Here is a 24,476-nt window from a genome sequence, read left to right on the forward strand (position 1 = left end):
CCACATTAAAAATAACATTTGAAGTGCTGAGGAAAAAATGTGTGTGTGTGTGTGTCTACAGACACAGCGTTTTTAAACGGCCTGAATAGCTTCGTCTTTATTGCAATCAATACAACTGGTTTATTGGCAAATTAGGTAAATGTGATAACTGCATTAAAATATGAATACAACATTAAAAAGTCAACCATTGATGGTTTTGTGTCGATGTACAGTGACTACAGAATGAACAGCTAACAGTTCCCCGGAAATGCCCGAGCTGGCTTAAAGATCAACCAGGAAGTAACCGTGCATATAGTACTTTTATACTGTTCCCGCGGGTTAAAGTGACCCTAACATGCTATTTAGCCCCTGGAATGTGACTTTTACCTGGGGAGCCCCGCCAAAAACCCGGATTTTACCCCCCGGAACGTGATTTTTACCGTGGGACCATAGTTTTTAGTAGCGAGTTTTGTTGTGGAAACCTTGCAACCCCGGCGCCATTATCATCAGTTATCAAACATCAATATCGTTTTCAGCTTTCAGGTAGTAGCCTAACATACTAACTGATCATGTTAAATTAAAGTAATACTGTTATGTGTTTTATAACAGGGCCTCAACATGATGTGGGATTGTTTTTTGTACAATTTTAAACGTCCCCAGTCACAACGTCTTAACTATATCACGTGGTGAAGGTACGCTTAAACATGAATAAATAAAAAAAATAACAACAATACACTTGCAACTCACTTAGCGCTTAAAATGAGTCTAAAATGCAAAATAATAGTTAAAAATAGTTAAAAGCTTAAAAAGTTGTAATTTCTTTAGGCAATACAGCTTGTGAAAATGGAAAATATTAAATTCAATAATAAATGTAAAAAATATTTGCTGTTTTATTTATCTCATATTTATGTTTTATTTTGTAATGTGTTTTTGCAGCTGGCATACTGGTTAGTTTTTTTTTTTTTTTTGGAGAATTGTATTAAAACCAGACCAAATATCCTAATAATAAAATTAAATCATAACAATTATTAATGTAAAATCAATGTGGAAAACCACAACAACTAAAAAAAAAAAAAAAAAAAAAAAAAAAAAAAAAAAAAACAAATGTATTGTCCCCGTTTTTTAATTAATAGATAATAACAAATGAGATTTCGGTTAAATTTTGACCACTCAAATAGGAAATGTCCCCGGTTTCCATTTCAGAATGCAGTTTATATTGTAACATTTAGATATCAAATGTTTTTTTTGGAACACAATGTAAATCATGCAATAATAATAATAATAATAATATTTTTTGATTTGTTGAATGATTGTTTTACATTTATTCGTTTACCATGCATTTATCCAAATATGCATATGTCTTTTTTCCACACCTGCAGACTCCAACAACAACACTTCACCAGTAAATATTGGTAATATATTTGTGACATGAAATTGGTGTAAAATACATAAAGGTTTGAAGAGGAAAGTGAGGACATGAATTATCTAAAATCACGCAGCAAGAGACATGAAGATCCTGAGGAGCGAAGAGGTTGGTGTTGTTTCTTGATTCTTCATCATTATTGACTACTGAAAGATTACAAAGCATCAGTTCACCAGATTTGGTGGCTGTAGTTAAAAAATCATGGCTGAGATAATAGCATGAGTTGTGAACAGATACTTGACCTCTGTTGCTTTTTACAATTAAAGGGGTCATGAACTGAGAAATCTAATCTTTTGATATATAAGAGGTCATCATACTACAAGAATATCCTGTAAGTTTCAGAATTGAAACTTTCTTGTTAGTAAATTAAACCAGTGACTTTACATTGTTTCTCTTAGTGGGATGAAAATAATCTGTTATTTTAACTGTGATTAAATTATAAATATAAAGCGATCAAAGAAGGCTCACTTTGCAATTGCTGGAGCTGCCAATCAAATAGCGTGAGTTTATCAGTGACTGAGTTCTATTCACCTCAAACCCGTTGCACACCGTTTCTAGGAAATATGTCGTTCAACCCGGAAAACGTAGCAAAACTTTTTTTGAGCCCCATGACTCACTTATCATATGCGTCATCACTCTGGTGAAAAAGCATTTTGCAGTATTAAAAACGTATTTATATCGATTTCATCAGGATCTGAAAATTCTTCAAAAAAGAACACAAAGAATGGCCTTCTCAGCTGCCATAGTTGCAAGTTGCAACTCTTGCGACATCAGAACAGTTTGTTCAATACAATCTCTGGTTCAACGCACCACCGTTTCAGTTTAGCAGCGCCTCCAGGAAATAGGTGGATAAAGTGAAAGTAAGTTCAGAGTTGATGTTCACCATTTTAACAACCAGAACCGTTATTTAAAATAACGACTATCAGCGTGTTTAATGGGAACCTTTGTAATGAATTTGCATGTGGCTTTTTTGAAAGGTGAGGTTTTTACTTTATTAGCTATTATTTTATTGGTTGGATTGTGTTACAGAAGCTATTGAAATTAGAGACACATGTTTCAGTTTGTGCATTTAAAAAATTATTAACGAGTGCCTTTACAACCTGTAAGTGTTTTAACTGTTTTTTTTTTTTTTGTTTGTTTGTTTGTTTGTTTTTTGTATGCATACATGTATGTATTGTAATGTATGGCTGTATGTCTTTCAGGAGACTTTTGCTCTTCTGCCAGGCTGTTATTGAAAATAATAACTTGTTCTTAAAGACTTGCCTGGTTAAATAAAGGTTAAATAAATAAATAAAATAAATTAAGAATCTGTATTCTCGGGTCTGGAGACACTTTAGGGAGACTTCTGCTTTAGGCCTAATATTTTAGTACTTTATTCTTCATTCTGTGTGTATTTTTATGCGCATTTTGGGATATCGCATCAAAAACTGCTGGAAACGCCAAGATGCGGATAAATTCTAAAAATGCGCAAAAAAAAAAACAAAAAAAAAAACATATGCGCTCGTATGAGTCGGATCATTTTTTTTATCCGATAAGAAAACATTAGCATAAACTTAGATGGAAACACATTTACCGAATAAATCCTCGATGGCATAAAAAATTGCGCAATGGGACGACATAACTACCAGAGGAAACTTGTTGCAAAGCATCTGAAATGTTGTTTTGGTCAGTCAGAAGTCTGTCGTCAATGTGGTTCGGTATAATTCCTCCCAGAACTGTCTTGTAAACAGCAGCATCCGCCTCTGAGGTTTATTGTGTTTCTGCGCCCTTTGAGGGGACAGATAATTTATTGTAGCTATACGAAAATTATTATATACAGTGGCTTCTCCTATGTTTCTTAGCGATATTTAGCACGAGTTTATCAGGAAGTGACTGTTTTGTTCTCTTTGACTCACTGGATGGAAACGCATGCTTTAAATGTTTAATGTGATATTGCTATTTTACGTATAAGTTAAATTCGCAACTTTGGATGTAAAAATAGTGTGTTTGAGTGAACGTCGCCGCCTCGTGATCCTGTTTCTGACCAGTTGAGCTGAATTGTTGCTGTCATTTCAGTCCAGAGTGATCGAGATCAGATTGTTTCGCCTTCAGATTAATCATGGATGACCCACAAACATCCAGAGATAAATATGTTTCTCCAGAATACAGGTACTTAAAATAAGCATAAATTACATTTTTTAAACATAGATGTTTTTGTTAAGTTAAAATTTTATTACAAACAAAACAAGACCTAAAGTGCTTTTGATGAAAAATACTTTTTAAAGACCTTGTAATAAAATTATTATAATCATAAAGGATCAAATCTCTTATCTCTTATTATAGTTCAGTTGATCAGAAGAGATCAGAACCAGAGTCCAGCTGTGTGTCTGTGAGGAGTGACGTGTCTATGGATCAGCCAAGAAATTTTAAGAGTGGAGATACACGGACTGATCGCAGGTAAAATAAAATATGATTATAGTATGGCATGTATTATATTCTTATATTGAATAGTTATTTTTGTATTTTGTTTTTAGTAGGGCTGTTCAACGATTATCGTGTACAAAATGAGAGTCTGTGTTTACGTAATATATGTGGGTTTGTTTTGTGTATAATTATTATGTATATATAAATGCACACACATACATTTATATATTATAGAAATATAGGCATTTATGTTTAAATATATTTATATTATATATAAATGCATTTTTTTATAGAAATATAAGATATTTTTCTTAAATATATACATGAATGCATGTTTATATATACATAATAAGTATACACAAAACAAACCCACACATATTACGTAAACAAAGACTCTTATTTTGTACATAATCACGATTATCGTTGAACAGTCCTAGTTTAGAGTTATTTTTATCTTTATCTGATATTTTATCATATATAGTGTTGCTCACACAGACACATCTATGAGAGTGTTTAGTTAAATGTACAGTTTTTGTATCAACATAACGTCAGTAAAAAAAGTGTTTCTTTAATTTTTTTCTGTTATAGTTCAGTTGATCAGAAGAAATCAGAACCAGAGTCCAGCTGTGTGTCTATGAAGAGTGACGTGTCTATGGATCAGCCAAGAAATTTTAAGAGTGGAGATACACAGACTGATCTCAGGTATAACATTTCTGTAAAATATGATTATAGTATGGCATTTTGTATTATATTGTTATATTGAATAGTTATTTTTGTATTTTGTTTATAGTTATTTTTATCTTTATCTGATATTTTATCATATAGTGTTGCTCACACAGACACATCTATGAGAGTGTTTAGTTAAATGTACAGTTTTTGTATCAACATAATGTCAATAAAAAAATAAAATAAAAAAAAAACCTTAAAGTGTTTCTTTAATCTCTCTATTCAGTTCAGTTGATCAGAAGAGTTCAAAACCAGAGTCCAGCCGTGTGTCTATGAAGAGATCGATAAATACACAGACTGATCCCAAGTATAACATTTCTATGAAATATATGATTTGATATGATACAGAATATGAAAAACACTTTGTGGCTTTGTGTACATTGTAATTTATTAATTTATTAATGTATTATTGCTTCATTTTTTGTTTTATATACCAAAAATTAGTAAAAAAAAAAAAAACTTTCAATGAATCAACCATCGATTAATTCAGTTAATTAACTTCACTGTGTCAATGGTTTATGGCCGAGCTATATAGAAATTGGGCACATTAATATATCATCACTTTATCACCACTAGAAACTATCCATTTTATTTTCTAATATAATCGCAGCAACAAACTGTATCAATTCATAATATCAAGAGTATCTGATTATTTATCTACTTCATGCTGTTTAAGGCGATTCCTGCGATCCAGACCAGATGTAACAGAACCTGTCTGTAAGAAAATGAAATCTGATGAGTCTATGAATCAACAAATGAATGAAAACATGTATCCTGGTGACAGGTAATATACAAGGTTTTGATGCTGCAGAGATTTATCATATAGTTTATAATCAACGACATGATCGATAATTCATAATTTCAATAGATCTTACTGTTTTTATATATGTATCACTTAGGCTTGTGTAATAATGTGGTATTTTAATTTTACAGCCATGAAGTCCTCAACAGGTTTAGATCAAATCTGAAGAAGACGTTTGAGTGTCTGTATGAGGGAACAGCACAGCAGGGAAACCCAACACTCCTGAATGAGATCTACACAGAGCTCTACATCACAGAGAGTGAGAGTGGAGAGATCAGTAATGAGCATGAGGTGAGACAGATTGAGACACAATCCAGGAGAGCAGCAACAGAGGACACACCGATCCAATGCAATGACATCTTTAGACCTTTACCTGGACAAGACAAACCCATCAGAACTGTGCTGACAAAGGGAGTCGCTGGCATTGGAAAAACAGTCTCTGTGCAGAAGTTCATCCTGGACTGGGCTGAAGGGAAAGAGAATCAGGACGTCCAGCTCATATTTCCACTTCCTTTCAGAGAGATCAATTTGATGAAGGACAAAACACTCAGTCTTTCAGATCTTCTTCATGTCTTTTTCCCTGAAACAAAAGAAATGGAAATATCCAGTGACAAATATAAAGTGTTGTTCATCTTTGATGGACTGGATGAATGTCGTCTTTCTCTGGATTTTCAGAGCGATGTGAGGTTGTGTGATGTAAGTGAATCAGCCTCAGTGGACGTGCTGCTGATGAACCTCATTGTGGGGAATCTGCTTCCCTCTGCTCTCATCTGGATCACCTCCAGACCAGCAGCAGCTGATCTCGTCCCCTCTGAGTGTGTCCATCGTGTGACAGAGGTACGAGGCTTCAATGAGCCACAGAAGGAGGAATACTTCAGGAAGAGAATCAGTGATCAGAGTCTGGCCAATACAATCATCTCACACCTGAAGTCATCAAGGAGCCTCGACATCATGTGCCACATCCCAGTGTTCTGCTGGATCTCAGCCGCTGTTCTAGAGAAGATGTTGAGTGAAGCAGAGAGTGGAGAGATTCCCAAGACTCTCACTCAAATGTACACACACTTCCTGATCCTTCAGACCAACATCAAACATGAGAAGGACTATGAGAAGAACGTGACAGATGAAGACATGATCCTCAAACTGGGGAAAGTGGCTTTTCAGCAGCTTGTGAAAGGCAATGTGATCTTCTATGAGGAAGACCTGAGAGAGTGTGGCATTGATGTGACAGAAGCATCAGTGTACTCAGGATTGTGCACTCAGATCTTCAGAGAGGAGTTTGGCTGGTATCAGGGGAAAGTCTTCAGCTTTGTTCATCTGAGCGTTCAAGAACATTTAGCGGCTCTATATGTGCACCTCTATTTTATAAAGAACAGCTCACAGGTCTTCTCTAGTGTGTTCTCTGACCTCTCAATGTTTTTAAAATACACTTTATCTGACCTACATCAGAAAGCTGTGAATGAGGCTCTAGAGAGTAAAAATGGACATCTGGACCTTTTCCTGCGGTTTCTTCTGGGTCTGTCAGTCGAGTCTCATCAGATTCTCCTAAAAGGACTAATGAAACAGAGAAGCAGCAGATCTGACAGCAATGAGGAAACAGTTGAGTACATCAAGAAGAAGATCAGGTCCATTGACTCTCCAGAGAAATCCATCAATCTGTTCCACTGTCTGAATGAACTGGGTGATCATTCACTCGTGGAGGAAATACAACAGTATCTGAAATCTGGAAGAATAAAGGAAGCCGAACTCTCTTCATCTCAGTGGTCAGCTGTAGTCTTTGTGTTGTTGACATCAGAGGAGAAGCTGGATGATTTTGATCTCAGGAAGTTTGTTGGAGGAAACAATAAAGCTAAAAATCTAAAGGTTCTTCAGAAGCTGCTGCCTGTGATGAAAGAATCCAGAGGACTTCAGTAAGTATCTTTTGAGAACAATCACTTCACTGTTAAAACATTAAGAAAATAAACGTTCATTAATCTTCAGTGCTGCAGATGCTGTCTATAGTTTAGTGGTCAGTACTTTGATATTTTTTTTTAAATCAGTAACACTCTTAAGTTTTTAAAGTCAGAGAAATTTCATATGAAACAATGATTCATTAATATCAAATATTAAAAATGTTTTTGCAAATAAAGAATTAATTGAAATATTTCTCATATTTTCTCATGCTGAGAAACTGCTGATAAAGTCAAAAAATAAAAGTTTGCTCAAGGGAAATTTTACATATATTTCATATTTGCCATGCAATAACTCAGAAAGGAAATAAAGAAGGAGGAAATTTCTTTTTTTTTTGGTGATGTTCCTCTATATGTGAGCTGTATCTGGTTCAAATTTCTTGGTGATCCCATAAAGAAAAAAAGAGTTACAGCATTTGGGACCAAGGCAGCCTTTTGTTTATCCATTGGCACCCCCTGATGGGCATTTTTAAAATTGTGCTTTTGCGTGAAGTAGCTTGTGAAAGACTGGATTATTTTGATCTTGGACTCATTTTAATCGGTAGAATCCACTGAAGAGTAATGATGTGCCATTTTCTACAATATAAGTATAAGTTACATGCTTAAATGCCAAGTGAGAGATGCATTTTTTTTAGTCAGCATCTGTGCACCTGTGGGGTTTTATGTATCATAATTGCGTGATCAATATCTTGTGATTGGTTTATTGGATTATGCTGATGTCATTTTAATCCTGAGAATCTGCTGTAAGTAATGTGATTTTCCACAATCAGAACTAGTTTCCTGATGTTATGACGTGGAATGAGACATAAATGCTGCATCGGTTTATTATTTACATATGGGGCTTCACCTACAAAAACTTACTCAAGTTCAGCCAAAGCCCAAAATAATTACACTCATTGTATTCTACTCCATGAGACCTTTCAAATGACATATAACACATGTCATGGATTATGCATTTGACACATTGGAGTAAACTAAAAAATAAAATGTATTTAAAATGATTATTTTTCAGTGAAAAACCCAGCAGTATTTAGGAGTTAATCCAATTGGCTACATTCATTGTAAAGTTCAGACTCTAAGCTTTCAAACGACACCTATTTTGTGATTATCAAGGCAGTAGTTTTGAAAAATATGATTATTCATTTTTTTATAAGTGGCGCCCTCTCAGCACTCTTTAAGAGTTTAACAAAATGTTTGGATGCATTAAAAAGCTTTAAAATTTGACCAATTTTGTGTTATTCCTGTCAGAGTTTGCTTAATAATTTGATTATGAATTTTTTCACGGGGGTGCATTTGTGTCTCGCCACTGGCACACTTCGGGCTTAATGGGTTAAACAACAATAGCAAGCATTGCATAAGCATGGAAAATAAGTAAAATAAGTAATAAAACTAAAATTAATTATATGATTGAAAGGAACAATTAAATGATTTAATAAATGATTGAGTAAATGATTAAAAATTAATAAATTAATTTAAAACACAAAACAACAAATGTATGGTCGCTCTCTTGAAGCACTTGAAGACTCACAGGTTTCTGTCGAGAAACAGAAGTAAAGTTCTGTAAAGTTTACTTTCATTTGTCATTTTGTGAAGTTTTAAGATTGTTTTTGGGATTGTATTTGAACCACCACAATGCTTAAAAAGCATATCTAGCAGATATAAGCTTATATCTGGCTATGTTCCAGCTTAACCAGCTGAATGTGCCCCAAAATTCTCTAAAACCAGGAAACAGACCAGCCTGACCAAGCTGGGACACCAATTATGATCAGCAAACCATGTTTGGTCAAGTTTAGGAGGTTCAGTTTCTTCTGCTAGTTTGATTAATACTCATTTTCTTGCTCCTCTCTTTTTAAGGGTTAATAATCACCATCCTATATTTGTACCGGATCTAAAATCTGAATCAGCTTTACACTGTAAAAAATTACCGTGATTTTAACAGTAAAAGACTGTAAAAATGCTGCAGTGAAAAACTGTTAATTGGTTTACAGAAAGTTTCCGTACTATATACGGTGAATAACTGGAATAGATCTAATGGTACATTTAATGTAATTATACGGTAAAATACCGTTAAATTCGCAGTTTTTGAAAGTGAAAAATAACAATTCATTGTAAAATTTACAGTGAAAAAACCTAAATTGACATTCCCACAATTCCCTGCGTGACACTTCACATTTGATATATTTTTGTTGAAATAACTGTTTCTTCTTAGTTTTTCTCATTTTTTTCTAATCAGTTATGTACATTAGGGTTTTATTTTACATCTAATGTTGTTAAATTAATGTTTATTGCATTTTTAAAATTTCATGCATGTTACCATGATGGTGTTTAGTGTGTGTGTGAATGACACTGTGTGCACCTTCTATATATTAGTATTGTCCTCCTCAGCTTGTGGAAAAGCTGCTTGTGATGAACTTTGATTCATCATGTGACTCTTATCACCTCTGTGTTTGGTGACTGTCAGTGTATTATAAAGATACAAAACAGATATTAGTACTTCATTAGGTTGGTAAATTAACATTATATCAGTTAATGAAATATGTTATTTTACCGTAAATTTTACTGGGATTTTTTTTTTTTACAGTGTACTGAAATCCAATGTTAAATATACATATTTAAAATGTAAAATTCACATGTAACTCCGTAAGTATGTTTACGGTTTGAGGTCATTTTTACAGTATTGTTCTGGTAACCACAGCTGCCGGTATTTTTCCGTAGAAACAACGGGATTTTTTTTACAGTGTACAATAAGTTGATTTTGTTTTATCCTTCACCATAAGATCAGCAGTAATACAGTGATTAACCAACATAACAAATGAAGATCATCTTTCCTCTGTGGCTGTCTTCTTATTAAACTTCTCATTTAAATTGGAATTTTTGAAGCATGTGTAGAAAGTTTTTGAATTTTGTTTTATTATTTTTTTTAATTATTATTTTTTTTAATCTGTGATCAGTTTGCAATATTTAATAGTTTAGAATTGTGACTTGTGAATCAAGTTTAGTCAGTTTATTTTTGTACCTGTTAAACTGATCTAAACTGAGAGTGAAGAGTGTGTCATTGTTCTCTACAGGTTGCATGGTTGTGGAGTCACAGAGGAAGGTTGTGCTGCTCTGACTTCAGCTCTGAGATCAAACCCCTCACACCTGAGAGTACTGAATCTGTCTGGGAATAAAATAGGAGATTCAGTGTCTCTTCTCTCTGATTTACTACAGGATCCTCACTGTAAACTGAAGACGCTGTGGTAAGATTGATTTGACTCTCACACATGAATCACAATGTAAAGTATATTTGAAGTGTTCAGCCTCTTTCTGCTGCTGTGAGTTCAGCTGATTGAGCTGTAAATGATTGAACACATGAGCTGCTCCTCAGTCACATGATACTGCAGGACTGAGAGTCACACTGAAATACACACTTTCACACAATCAACATCTCAATTTCACAGACTCGAATCAAAGAAAAGCACAGAATGTGTTGAAGGTTTATAAGAGAAACTCAGTTATGATAAACTATTCAGCTCAGTCCCTTTCAGTCTTACAGAAAGAGGGGTGTTGAATCTTTATTTTTCTGATCTTTTCTGAACTTCATGGATTCAGTAAGATTTTTAATTAGATAAGAAACTGGAAGATTTTCTGTCTAACCCAGATTGTTTCGAGATTATAGTGCTCATATAACAAAGGGGAGTCAGGACCTCGGGAGGTTGACGCGTCATGCAGACGCTGCATGACAGATGTATCACTTATTTAATTTTCCCTTTTTGGTTCAAAATATTCACAATCTTGTTAACTATAGCCTATCATGAACTATAGGCTATAGGGGCACTGAACACCCATGGAAAAACATGAGATATTCTCCATTTATTTTATCCAATAAAAAACAACTGCAGCTTTCAGACGTGATGTTATTTTCATTTTTATAGTTCTCTTTTCAGTTATTATGGCATTTTTTAACGGTCAAGGGTGCATCAATGTAATGTGCAGCACAAATCTCTCCACTAAACTCTCAAAAGGGCTGTAGTGTCCTCATGGCTCTATTCTGGCTCAGATATTATACGTCTTTCATATCTTGTATTATATGTACATTCTAACTGAATTCTTTAGGCTGTATCCTGCAGTGAGTTGATGCCCTGAATCATATTCATCATCAGTCAACTGTATGAAATGTCAGATGACCTATGTAGGTCTAGGGGCGAACACGTTATTTTTTCTGTAATTATTTAATCTAATTAACAGGTTAAATTCCCAGGCCTAGTTTTTAGCTGCTGCCACATTCTTTTTTTTTTTTTTTTTTGCCCGTGGGATACCATGAAAATAAATATTTGTTCAATAACTTACTGTTCTGGCAGTTCAGACCTCTGATATTATAACAGTGATTAAAAGGTCATGAAACCCCCGTTTTACCCTGGTCATTCACACCTCTGAGTTTCAAAAAGTCTGTGAAAATAGGCGTGTAAAGCTCTGGAAAAGTGGGAGTGTGGAGGGGGAGAAGAGGGGAGACAACAACCAATGAAGCACAGACATACAACACACTCATTATACAGAATAATGAATATTAATATATGAGCACGGAGAGAATGACAACAAACTCCCAAGCACAAGGGAGAAATGCAAAAGAATATTTAATAGGGATAATAATAGGCTACTTTGATTGCGTTTAGGAGCACTACAGTCTCAAAATCAGTCTTTTAGAATAATCATGTCGTCGCGTTCAGATAGGCTACACCACTGTATCAGTGTCCAGTTTGCACATATAATTCATTTGAAGAAGACTTGATGAAATATGTGTGCATAACTACACCCTGCTGGTTAATGTTTGGTGCAGGAGAATGTGTGAAATAAAAACTTTAAACACGGATACTTTATTCCAGTGGTTCTCAAACTTTTTACACCAAGTACCACCTAAGAAAATATCTCCAAGTACCACCATAATGACCAAAATTTAAATACAGTAGCGTAGTAGGCCTAACTATTCAGCTAAAGAAGTTTTTAATTTTTTTTTTCTTTTTCATTTTGTTAAAAACCAGTGGAGCTATATACTATTTTTGGTAACTGTTACAGAAACATTTACAAAAAATCTTCTCATTTAACCTTGAGATTTGAAGTATTAGATATCTTAGATATTTGCAACACTATCTACAATGACACTAATAATTCTTAATTTCTGATAGAAATGCAAAATCAATCGGTAGTTATTAATAGAATAACGAGACACAAACCTTTACATTCAATCGCGTTTGGATTATATTCAAACAAATTGGATAACAAGCCTTAAAACCATGTCAACAAATACATGCATTCACAGTTTTGAGGAAGCTTTAATCGCATGTTTGGTAATTCCATGACTTGGGGCTCTATGCAAAAATGTTACTTTAATAAAGCATAAAAATACCCCAATATGTTTGCAGATATATGCCAAGTTCACCTAACGTTACTTGTTTCTCAGAAAAACATTGCTACAGCCAAATATTCTACTTTGAAAATATGCGTTCCATGTCGGAATGTCTGTTTTGTTTTGGTCTGTGCGAAACCTCGTGCTGCAGTTTATCCAATAGTATTTCGACATCACAGGTTGCCAGTTGGCGGAAACCAGCAAACGAACTGGGTCAGAGAATCAGGCAATAACTTAAGCTGCGCGTTCTCGCTCTCTTCTCTGTCACGATGAAGTGACACACACGCGCGGACGCCTCCTCTCTCTCTCGTCTCATTCGCTCCGGTAAGTAGTGCTTGTGTTGCGCATAATTTTAGTCATTCCCGTAGGTTTCGCTGTCACACCAAAAGCGCGTGCACCACTGAGCGGTGGAGCGAACAAGCCACGAACAGAGACAGAAGTCAAAAAGAGTCACAAGTACCAAAATGAGTGGCTTACTGAGCTTAAACTATCAAATACATACAAAAGTATGTCAAAACCAGTGGCACAGGCAATCTTGGCGAGTATTCAGATAAATACAGTCAGTTCTGAATCGTTAAATAGCTAAGAAAGTGAACCCATGTGTGTAACAGTATTGGGTCCATTGAACACCGTTCATAAACTCTTAAAGGGAAAGCAGTCCAATATTCCTGCTGCTGTCTGTGTTAATCAAAGAACAAAAGACAAAGAAAATCACTTTCTGCTTTTGACTGAATATGTTGTATAACTTTAATGGTAAGAATTATTTGCAGTAAAGACTACAGAAATTAAGGTAACCAATGCAAAATAACACAATGTGTTATTTTACATTTGATTACTTTATGTAGTATTTCTTACCTGAATAAAAACCCAGTTAACCCGAAAAAACTTAGTTTCATAGCTCTCTTTATTCTATTGAATTTATTTGAGCTGTTTATATTTTATTACTGACTTTTACTTGTTTTTTTATGAAAATAAAACTCTGCATTGAAGAAAAGTAGATTTTTGTTTGTATATGTTGTCATTTATAGTTCTTAGAAAGAAAATCGGAATCAGCAAAAAAATATGTATAGGCCGATCACACTAACAAAAAATCGGAAATTGGAATCAGCCAAGAAAATTGTAACCGGTGCATCTCTACTAAAAAGCCTCTGAATCCATCTAAATATCTCTATGAACAACAGCATATCAAAACAGATAAATCAACTCATCAGCTTACAGTGTTTAAGTCTCCTCAGCTTTCATTGTCAATTGCGCTCCCTATTGTTGCTGGCAACCCGCGTCTTTGAATGAGGGAGCGGGCCAAACAATATTTTGAATTTGGACTGCAGTACCTATTTTGAACACTGGGTGTCATTAGTACATAGAGCCCCTTTAACTTACAACAGAACAACGACGGCCATTGCTCGTAGTTTCTTTTGCACTTTATTTAAGCTATAATAAAGTAATTATGCAGCGCGCGTCGGCGCATTTGCGCATGCAATTCTTGAATGCGCGCCACGATCACAGTATAACGGCTGATTGGACAGTCATGTTCATTTTTCTGAGTTTTACAGACATATCCTGACAATCTCATCTGACCGCAGTTCACTGTTGTTCAACTGAAGCTCCCTCGTCGTCACCTGCACCTTTTCCGCGCTCTGACTTGCGCCTGGCCCTGAGGCAAAGTCGGTATGCACGTCTAAAAAGTCTCCCGTTTTTTGTGCTCTTAAAGAGACGGTTCTGCGTTTAAACAAACGCAATTCTTGTCAACAAAAAAGTAGCCAGAAACAGCGGTTGTGAGCGGGGTGGCCAAGCTTAGGCCAAGGGTAGCCACAGCCACCCCTGGCCACCCCCTGGCTCCGCCCCTGCTGTTAGCAGCTGTGCTTGGTTCACTTTTGTCTTCTTCACTTCTTGTTCTTGACACTTTCTCCTCCTGATCCATACTTGTCTTACCAGATTGAAGTCACGATAGCAGTTTTGTTTATCTTTTCATAATTTATCCACCTCTTCCCATCACAGCCAATTCATATTTAATTCAGCGATTCCTCTGCGTACCACTAGTGGGAGCCATGCGTACCACACTTTGAGAATTACTGCTTTATTCTGTATGAGCTATGTGCCATGTGGCTAGTGTTATTAAACTCATCGCGGAGCTCCGCTCTGAAACCGAGCATATGCGCGCTCCGCCTGTATATCATAAAAACAATCGTATTTTTCGTGTTCGTATTCAAACTCCAGTTCTGACACCATCGCAAAATACAAACACACGTGCTGTGCTGTGGTAAACAGCCAACGACTCGCGTGTTTGAACGCAGCTAGAGCAGGCAGAGGAGAATGAGCCGCACTTTTGTGACATTTGAATTCTCCGTTGTAATGCGATCTCACGCGAACATATTTTTCATTTGTGCTGGTAGATTACAGCAAAACAATCCACATGCACACTAACCTCTGCTCTGGTCGCGTCGCAGGAAAACACATTGTGTTGTAGCACTGAGGAAACGAACACCAACGATATGTCTCTGAATGACAACAGACCAAGGCGAGAGAAGTGATGCTTCCTCATGCATAATACCGCAATTATAATCGTATGCATACTACAGCGCAGTGATTGGATTGAATGAGCTTTATGTTGTGAATATATATATGTCGAGAATCTACGTCAGCATGTTCGAAAGTACATGATGACGTCAGATTTTGTGACGTTGCTCCGACTCAGCTTTTCAAACAGGAAGACCGAAATTGCTCTGAAAAATGCAAAAATAACTATTTTTCACTTATGAATAACATTAATGAGTACCTTTAGTGTTTTCAATGATGTGCAGCCTATACATATCAGTTTACATCTGTGTGTTTTGGGGTTTCATGACCCTTTAAGAATTAAACTTACATATTGACACATAAGTATGTGGACGTCTTTTTTTCGGGTGCTGTTGCCATGGTGAATCATAATTTTAGAGCTCCATTGATCATGGCTTTTCATAGTTGGTGGTGCACGTGCTTAACTCAGAGTCAACCTACTCAGATTTGAACTAACTCAATTCAGCTGTTCTGAAACCGAAAACTCAGAATTTCCCATCTTGGGGTAAGTCAACTCAGAGTTCAAGGTTTAACTTCGAGTTGATTAATTTAAAATTCCTTACATTTATATAGTGCTTTGGGTATTCAGAGTGCTTTACATATTGAAGGGGGATCTCCTCAACCACCACCATTGTGTAGCACCCACCTGGAAGTTGCGACGGCAGCCATATTGCGCCAGAACGCCCACCACACACCAGCTTATTGGTGGAGAGGAGACATGATATGAGGATGATTAGGAGGCCATGATGGACAGAGGCCAATGGGCAAATTTGGCCAGGATGTCGGGGTTACACCCCTACTGTTTTCGAAGGACATCCTGGGATTTTTAACGACCACACAGAGTCAGGACCTTGGTTTAACGTCTCATCTGAAGGTTTTTAACAGTACAGTGTCCCCATCACTATACTGGGGTGTTAGGACCCACTGCTGGCCTCACTTACACCTCTTCCAGCAGCAACCTAGTTTTCCCAGGAGGTCTCCCATCCATGTACTAACCAGGCTCAGCCCTGCTTAGCTTCAGTGGGCAACCAGTGTTGCGCTACAGGGTGATATGGCTGCTGATTGAACCTCCTTATTGAAACGAGCCCCTGGTCCTCTCTCGTCTTCACTGTCATTGCTCCTCCTTTTACGCTTCTAAAGCTCCTCCATGAGAGATACGAGACCGGTGTGGCACACAGGTGACACTCATTAACAGTCACCCCCCCCCACCCCAGCGTGCGACAATAATATTGAAAAGAAAAAAAAATTGCAATTTATTGACTGCCTAGAATGAAATAATTAAGTTATGTTTTTTGTGTTTTTCTTTTACATTTTTTTTATTAAATTCATCTCTCACTGATGAATCAGTACTTCACACATATTGTTACAGATATAAATAACTAAAATTAATTAATACAGACTTTGCATTAGACAAAAAAAAATACTGATCATGATCCATCAAACAGATTTTTGCTCTAAGTTTGTACTTTCTATGTAATCATGGATTCACTGCTAAACTGATCTGATCTGAACTGAGAGAGTGAAGAGTGTGTCATTGTTCTCTACAGGTTGAGAGATTGTGGAGTCACAGATGAAGGTTGTGCTGCTCTGACTTCAGCTCTGAGATCAAACCCCTCACACCTGAGAGAACTGAGTCTATCTGGGAATAAAATAGGAGATTCAGTGAATCTGCTGTCTGATGTACTACAGGATCCTCACTGTAAACTGGAGACACTGGAGTAAGATCATATTTGACTCTCACACATGAATCACAATGTAAAGTATATTTGAAGTGTTCAGCCTCTTTCTGCTGCTGTGAGTTTAGTTTAGTTTAGTTTATTTTTTATGTATATGTTAAACTGATCTGGGCTGCTTTTCCCAAAAGCAATGTAAGCCTTAGAAGTTCGTAAAAACGATTGTACGACTATTCTTAATATTACGGTCTGTTTCCCAAAAGCATTGTAACTTTAATAGCACTTGACAATGATCATAGATCTATGAGTGCTCTGGAGTAATCGTAAAGCTCTAAGTGCATCGTAAGAAGACAGAAGTATGAGGTCACACAGGACAACCGGCAGATTACACCTTTATTCAAGTCCAATGTGTATAACATAACTAAGGTTTTGACTATATTTCTCTTAAATACTCTTTTTGTTTAAATTAATTTCTAAATGAAATAATTAAAATAAAAAAATAAAAATACACATGATTTCATAAATATGTAGAATAGTGCTGATAAAACATGTCTGCAATAAAAAGTTTGTCTGTACACCTGTAGAAATTAGCTAGATGAAGTACATAATTAACATACCCTTAATATATACCCTTTATATAGGCCTATTAATATCTAAACTTGCATATTTATGTTTTAAAATTTAGTTTATGGTTGAAAAAAAGTCACCTTAGAAACACTTGAAAGAACACATAAGAATTCCTATAGTATTTCAAAGTGCCTTAGGCCTTGGGTGGTTCAGCAAACACATGGACATCAAAAACATTGAATCACAGTTTGATTGATTTCACACACACACACACACGTTTATTTTTGTGAAATGTGGGGACATTCCATAGGCGTAATGGTTTTTATACTGTATTTTATACTGTACTTAAACTCATTCTGTATGATAAGCCTTTTGAAAAGTGGGGACATGGGCAATGTCCTTATAACTCACCTCTTTTTGTAATACCTATGTCATACCCATGTCATTATACACATTTGTTTCCTGATATGTCACAAAAACATGTACACACACACACACACACAGAAAAAATTGCTGTTAACAGGTTAATATAACATTTCCCATTCCATGAATAGTAAAGTAATCGCAACTTACTCTCTGTAAAATTGAGTAATCTGCAGGGTGATGGACACAGAGGTGGGTAAAAAGGTTGGTGGTGTTGCCACCCTTCGCACTGACTGTAGCTAGGCAAATCCTGCGGATTGGGCTGTGTAAGGAGCCGAAAAAATCCCATACTGTCGAGCTTACTTTACTTTTTTTGTGTGTGGACAGAGCCTCTCACTCTCCCGTTCGGACGACATTCTTCTTGGAATAGCTGCGCACATATACGTGTGTGTGTGAGTGTGCGCAGGACACTATAGATTATTATGTAAGTGAGGATAGCAAAATAAAGTAAACTGTGACATATTATACCCCAAATTCTTCATACAGTGGACTACCAGTAAAATTGATAAAACATGGAGCCAAAAATTATTCAGACACTTTGACCTGACCATGTTTTTCTTGTGTTATCTGACATAATTTTTAAATTATATTTTAATTTTTAAAACTATAGTGAATAAACTGTAATAATGAATGAAATGTTCAAGGTGTCTGTATAAATTTTGGTTTGACTGTGTATATATATATATATATATATATATATATATAGCCTATGTATAATTTAAAGAAATCTTCTGAAAAAATTACATCTTTGTTTCGCTCTACCTCCTCCAGAAGAACATTAATTTAATCTTTTTGAAAGGTATTTTTATTTATTTATTTTTTCTAATCCACATCAGGTGAAGATAAGTTAAACGTTAAAGGATACGATTCTATAAGGTAATATTTCAGCACTTGAGAAACAGACAGCGACTCTTAATTAGCACGTAGAATGTGTTCTCGCGCGTTCATGTTAAGTGCATTTTTGGGAAAAGCATGTGGAATTGCAGCGAGCGTTCGTAGCCTCGCTCATAGAAAGCGCTCTTAAGAGCTAAGATACATTGTTATTGGGAAAAACGGCCCTGATCTGAACTGAGAGAGTGAAGAGTGTGTCATTGTTCTCTACAGGTTGAGAGATTGTGGAGTCACAGATGAAAGTTGTTCTGCTCTGGCTTCAGCTCTGAGATCAAACCCCTCACACCTGAGATTACTGAATCTGACTGGGAATAAACTAGGAAATTCAGTGAAGCTTCTCTCATCTGTACTGGAGGATCCTCACTGTAAACTGGATATACTGAGGTAAGATCATCTCTCTAATAGTCACATGTAATTTTGTCAGTATGATATCAGTATGATGAATCCTTTAATGTAACCGTTAGAACTGATATCATCTTGTAAAATAAAACTTTCAGTAAAAACATTAAATCTCAGCTCAAATGACTGAAGATGAAGTTTATTTCATTCATCTTCATCACATCACATGACCTGCTCCTCCTTCCTATCAGCAAAAATCCAACAGTGTTTCTGTACCAAAGCAAAGGCAATGGAAAATAACTGCCTGTGACGTTAAAAACTTTCACATGGAGACATTCTCTAACTGGGTCATTCTCACGAAACCATTCAAACACCACGGCACTAATGATTTTAAATATTAAACATGTATTTTAGTAATATATAAAAACATCATAATAAAGACAGTATTGTTCTCTACACTGAACAAAGAGTTATTTCAACATATAAATGAATTATTTTTGTATTTTACTGCATTTTCATCTGAAATTCTCATTACTGCAATGTGTCCGTGTATGTCTGAGTATATGTTGTGTTCTAATTTAAACAAAAAAAAATGAAAATATTCTAAAAAAAATATATATGGGTGTTCTAATAGATGTTTTCAAATGACAGAAAAAAATATTAATGTATAATATATTATAATAATGGAATTATAGTGGAAAAATGAAGGGTCCATGACTGATGTTCTCCTCCTCCACAACATTTTTTTAAGGACTCTATACACAGACACAAAATTTTAAATAAATCTTTATTTTGAATTAAGCAACACATGTGCTAGAACCACTAAGATGGCTACCAGGTAGGCAGATCTCTTTATATTTATCCAGTTAAAAGTTAAAAATGATCTTGTCAGATTATGCACACAACATTTTGATTATCATTACCATAACAGGAAATTTTCCTCATTTAAAAAACTTTCTGTGAAAAAATGTACTTCATTAATGTCTAATTAGGTACACTGAATAAAAGTTGGCTAAATCATCATGGCTTCTCTGAATTTTAATAAAATATGCTAAGGTACCTCATCTTCCGCAATACTATTCTCACTTACTGCAACAATTTAAGGCCAGTTGAGAGAACTTCTGTTTCAGTAATGAGAATTTGATCATACAGGCTATTTTTAAATATATATTATAAGTATATATTATGAGGTATTAAGTTAAATAATATTTACTAAATGTTGGAAAACTTTTGCTAAGGCTAGGGTGACAAATTTCAGAGAAAATGTATACAAAAAAATAAATCTACAGTGTCAGGAAGTGTACACAAATGTGGATGTTCACACATGCCGGCACATCTATCATTGTGAAGACTTTCCACGGGCATAATTATTTTGTATACTACGCTCATATTTTTTATCCCCTAACCTCTAAACACAACTCTCACAGTACACTTTTGACCCTTCTATATTTTATTAAAACGTATGTTTATTTTGTCATTTGATTAATGAAGACAGCTCATAATATAGTGGTAGAGACATTACATTATGAAGACAGTCCTCACAAAGCAAGTCAAAACAGTATACACACAGATTTGTTGCACTATGTTAGTGAGAACAGTGATATTATGTCCTAACCTGACACCTAACCCTCACAGAAAGTTGTGTAAATCATTAGATTTAAATATAAACATGAGTTGGCCAATTTATGAGCATTTTAAAAAAACAAGCAGGACTTTAAACATTAAGTGAGGTAAGTGGCTGCTTTGGGCCCCGGGGAATCAGGGGGGCTCATTGATGGCAAAACATTTTTGGCAAATGCTCCAGTACGTATTTGTGTTTGAGCTTTGGAGATCATTAAAGGTTTCTTTACAATGTCTTTTGCAGTAGCCAATCACAGACATATCTATTGCTTTCTTAAATGCAATAAACGCTTGTCACAATACATATCATTTCAAAGCAACTTTACAGAAAATGCATGCGTCTACATTACAATTTAAAGTGATCTGTTATCAGAGGTGACTGAAAGTAATGTCCATTTCAGAAATGAGATTAAGATTTAGATAATAGAAATCATGTTAGCTAACGTACTTATTTTGGGCTGAAACAATGAGCTACTTAATTATTACAAGTTGTGATCATGATTAAAATATATAGAATTTTGGCAGACATGATGTACAATAAATAAGATTTATTTTCAAGTGTAGAAAGCTTCATTGGTTAAACAAAACTTCATGAGATCACTTTTTAGTGATTATAAAAGGAACGCTCTTTTTCTGGATTACAGGCTATACGTATATGATCCATTCAGAATTTTAATAAAAACCTTGTTTTTCATGCTGCTGAGAGGATTGATGAGGATTGAATAACATGCTGCAAAGTGTTGGTAATGATATCCCCATTTCAATGTGCAATCTTTTAGATAAAATCTGATTGGTTATCAATGTTTGTTGTTCATCAGCTGGAAGAAAATAGTTTTGAAAGCGATTTCAGCAATATTGTTTTTCTTTGTCATCATCCTTGTGGTGTGAACTCTACTATTCTCTTAAATTTTGAGTAATTTTTAAAACTATTTTTTTTGTTATAGTTATCGTTATTTATAACAAATATAGTAACCAAAATATAGTAAAATCTGTAGACTGTCAGCCATTCAGTACTTATTACAGTATGTACACACACACACACACACCTACACACACACACACACACACACACACACACACACGTTTATTTTTGTGAAATGTGGGGACATTCCATAGGCGTAATGGTTTTTATACCGTACAAACTGTATTTTCTCTCCCCCTACACTAAACCTAAACCTAAACCTACCCATTACAGGAAACTGTGCACACTTTTACTTTCTCACAAAAACACATTCTGTATGATTTATAAGCCTTTTGAAAAGTGGGGACATGGGTAATGTCCTCATAAATCCCCCTCTCCTTGTAATACCTATGTTATACCCATACACACATACACACACACACACACATACACACATACACACACATACACACACACACACGCGCACACACACACACACACACACACACACACACACACACACACACACACACACACAGTCAGTACGTCATTCAGTCTCTAATAGAATAATGTGCAACATTAAAACAATATTATGAATACAGGAATTTTAAATTCTAATCAGGAAAGAATTAATCGTTATAGAATGGTTAGGGTTATTTGGAAGGACAGCATTTACAAAGAAAATCAAAATAATTTTAAAAATTCATGACATTACTAAAGACCTATTCTTATTGGGAGCCATTCTTTTAGGGCTGAACAATCTGGGGAAAAACTTGAAAAATTAGACGTTCTTGTTTAGGTATACCATTTTGTAGGACAAAACAGCTTAAATGAAATAATTAATTTATTTATAGGGAATTATAAAGAGTCACTTAGTTTACAAATGGGCAACTGAATCGTCCAACATTAATTTGCTCAAGTCGTAATAAGCTCTTGTAGCAGATATCAATATCCAGCTATCGTGAAAACACTATTTAGTAACAAGATCGACAGTTTAAGACAGTAAATTTGCAAGAACCTAAGACAAGACAATTCTTTTAAAGACCCCCTGTGGTGAAAATCTAGTTTTTAATTTTGTTTATATGTCTATGTGGTGTTTTTAATATGCTTTAAGACAAACCATGTGCAAATTCATAAGTCAGCACCATTGCTGAGCATTTTATGTTTGAAACTACAGTAAACCAAAAACCTGCGGTTTGAAATCGGTGGTGTTTGTGACGTCACAGACTACCTTGTAACCAATTACAACAATGTGTTCTGAAGCAGGAAAGTCTGTGTCGATTTATCAATATAGCGAGGATGTTATGATGAACTATAAGCCTTTCTAGTGTTGCTTTCGTCAACGAAAATTATGACTAAATACGAACCTTTATCACATGATGCAAACGAGACGAGACGCAATGTAAATGCTGGTCATGTGACGATGACGATAATTAAATGTATAATGCAATATTGTTGATGAATAAAAATGAGACAAAATGTGCTTTACAAAATAAAAACTATGCTAAAATGTCTCTTCATTTTCATTAATCAAAACAAGACGAGACGAAATGTTATAACGTTATTTCGTCTCGTTTAGTCGCGTTATTACTGGCAGAGCTAATTTGCATATTCATTGATCCGTGTATATTAAATGAGGTTTATAAGGTGTAAACATGATATAGTGTGTGATAAGTCCATTTCAAATTGTCTTGGAACAATGCAATGCAGTTTTAGTTGTAGAAACCGTAGAAACCACTTTAGCTATCCCAGACTACATTCCCATTGTTTTTGACACAATCAATATAACCTATAAAGTAATATTTTTTTATTGTGATTATTAAATAAAATATACAACAAATTGATAAATAAATTACTATAGCAATAATGTACTGTAAATAATAATAATGAACTAAAATTACAATACTAATATTATGACTTCCACATATTTTAACTTTAAACCATTAGGCTTTTCTTTATGATACAGGGTACCATTAAAGCTGCTTTATTGATAGTAACATAGTAACACAAACACAAACACTTCAGACCTTGCTCTTAATGTCTAAAAAGGAAATTTGTTGATACAAACATTTTTAAAATTTTGTGTTGTGAATTCTTCAGACATTTCGGAATACAAATTAAGTACAAATATTTTTGTTGAAATCTGATGGCTCAGTGAGGCCTGCATAGCCAGCAATAACATTTATAAAAACATATTTTAATCAAAAACAACTTGTATACTTTTGGCTGATTTCAAAACACTGCTTCATGAAGCTTCAGAGCGTTATGAATATTTTGTGTTGAATCATGATTCAGATCGTGTGTCAAACCGCCAAACTTCTGAAATCACGTGACCTTGGTGCTCCGAACCGCTGATTTGAAACAAAAGATTCATTATGCTCTGAAGCTTCCTGAAGCAGTGTTTTGAAATCGCCCATCACGTTATTTATTTATTTTTTTTTTGGTGCACCAAAAATATTCTCGTCACTTTATATTAATATTGAACCACTGTACTCACATGAACTGATTTAAATATGTTTTTAATACCTTTATGGATCTTGAGAGAGGAAATGTCATTGCTGGCTATGCAGGCCTTATTGAGCCACCGGATTTCAACAAAAATATCTTAATTTGTGTTCCGAAGGTGAACGAAGGTATTATGGGTGTAGAATGGCATGAGGGTGAGTAATAAATTACATTATAGTGTAGTAATACAGTAATTAACCAACATAACAAATGAAGATCTTCTTTCCTCTGTGGCTGTCTTCTTATTAAACTGGAACTTTTGAAGCATGTGCAAAAAGCTTTTCAAATTTTTTTTATTATTTTGCATTGTTTTTTTAATCTGTGATCAATTACAAATAT

General features: G+C 35.0%; 2 protein-coding genes and 1 pseudogene across 5 annotated transcripts in view; 1 reads left to right on the forward strand and 2 right to left on the reverse strand.

Moving 5' to 3' along the window:
• The window catches only part of clstn2b (calsyntenin 2b), an 89,615-nt gene extending 86,486 nt beyond the window's left edge, over nt 1-3,129 (reverse strand). Inside the window, exon 1 of the mRNA XM_067366437.1 lies at nt 2,976-3,129. Within this exon, the coding sequence (XP_067222538.1) occupies nt 2,976-3,051 (76 nt within the window). The 5' untranslated portion in view covers nt 3,052-3,129. The remainder of the gene's footprint in view (nt 1-2,975) is intronic.
• The window catches only part of LOC137005491 (NACHT, LRR and PYD domains-containing protein 12-like), a 32,585-nt gene continuing 10,134 nt past the window's right edge, over nt 2,026-24,476 (forward strand). Inside the window, exons 1-10 of one of the 4 annotated variants that reach the window (XM_067366435.1) lie at nt 2,026-2,379; nt 3,494-3,550; nt 3,725-3,838; nt 4,394-4,507; nt 4,758-4,838; nt 5,208-5,315; nt 5,465-7,240; nt 10,348-10,518; nt 16,766-16,936; nt 18,986-19,156. In XM_067366435.1, the coding sequence (XP_067222536.1) occupies nt 3,501-3,550; nt 3,725-3,838; nt 4,394-4,507; nt 4,758-4,838; nt 5,208-5,315; nt 5,465-7,240; nt 10,348-10,518; nt 16,766-16,936; nt 18,986-19,156 (2,756 nt within the window). In that variant the 5' untranslated portion in view covers nt 2,026-2,379; nt 3,494-3,500. Of the gene's footprint in view, nt 2,380-3,457; nt 3,551-3,724; nt 3,839-4,393; nt 4,508-4,757; nt 4,839-5,207; nt 5,316-5,464; nt 7,241-10,347; nt 10,519-16,765; nt 16,937-18,985; nt 19,157-24,476 lie in introns of all 4 variants that reach the window. The other 3 variants (XM_067366432.1, XM_067366433.1, XM_067366436.1) reach the window with 3 other exon arrangements.
• LOC137005595 (5S ribosomal RNA) lies at nt 16,165-16,281 on the reverse strand (annotated as a pseudogene).

This window comes from Chanodichthys erythropterus, chromosome 17 (genome assembly GCF_024489055.1).
Source record: "Chanodichthys erythropterus isolate Z2021 chromosome 17, ASM2448905v1, whole genome shotgun sequence".
In the NCBI taxonomy this organism is placed as follows: domain Eukaryota; kingdom Metazoa; phylum Chordata; class Actinopteri; order Cypriniformes; family Xenocyprididae; genus Chanodichthys; species Chanodichthys erythropterus.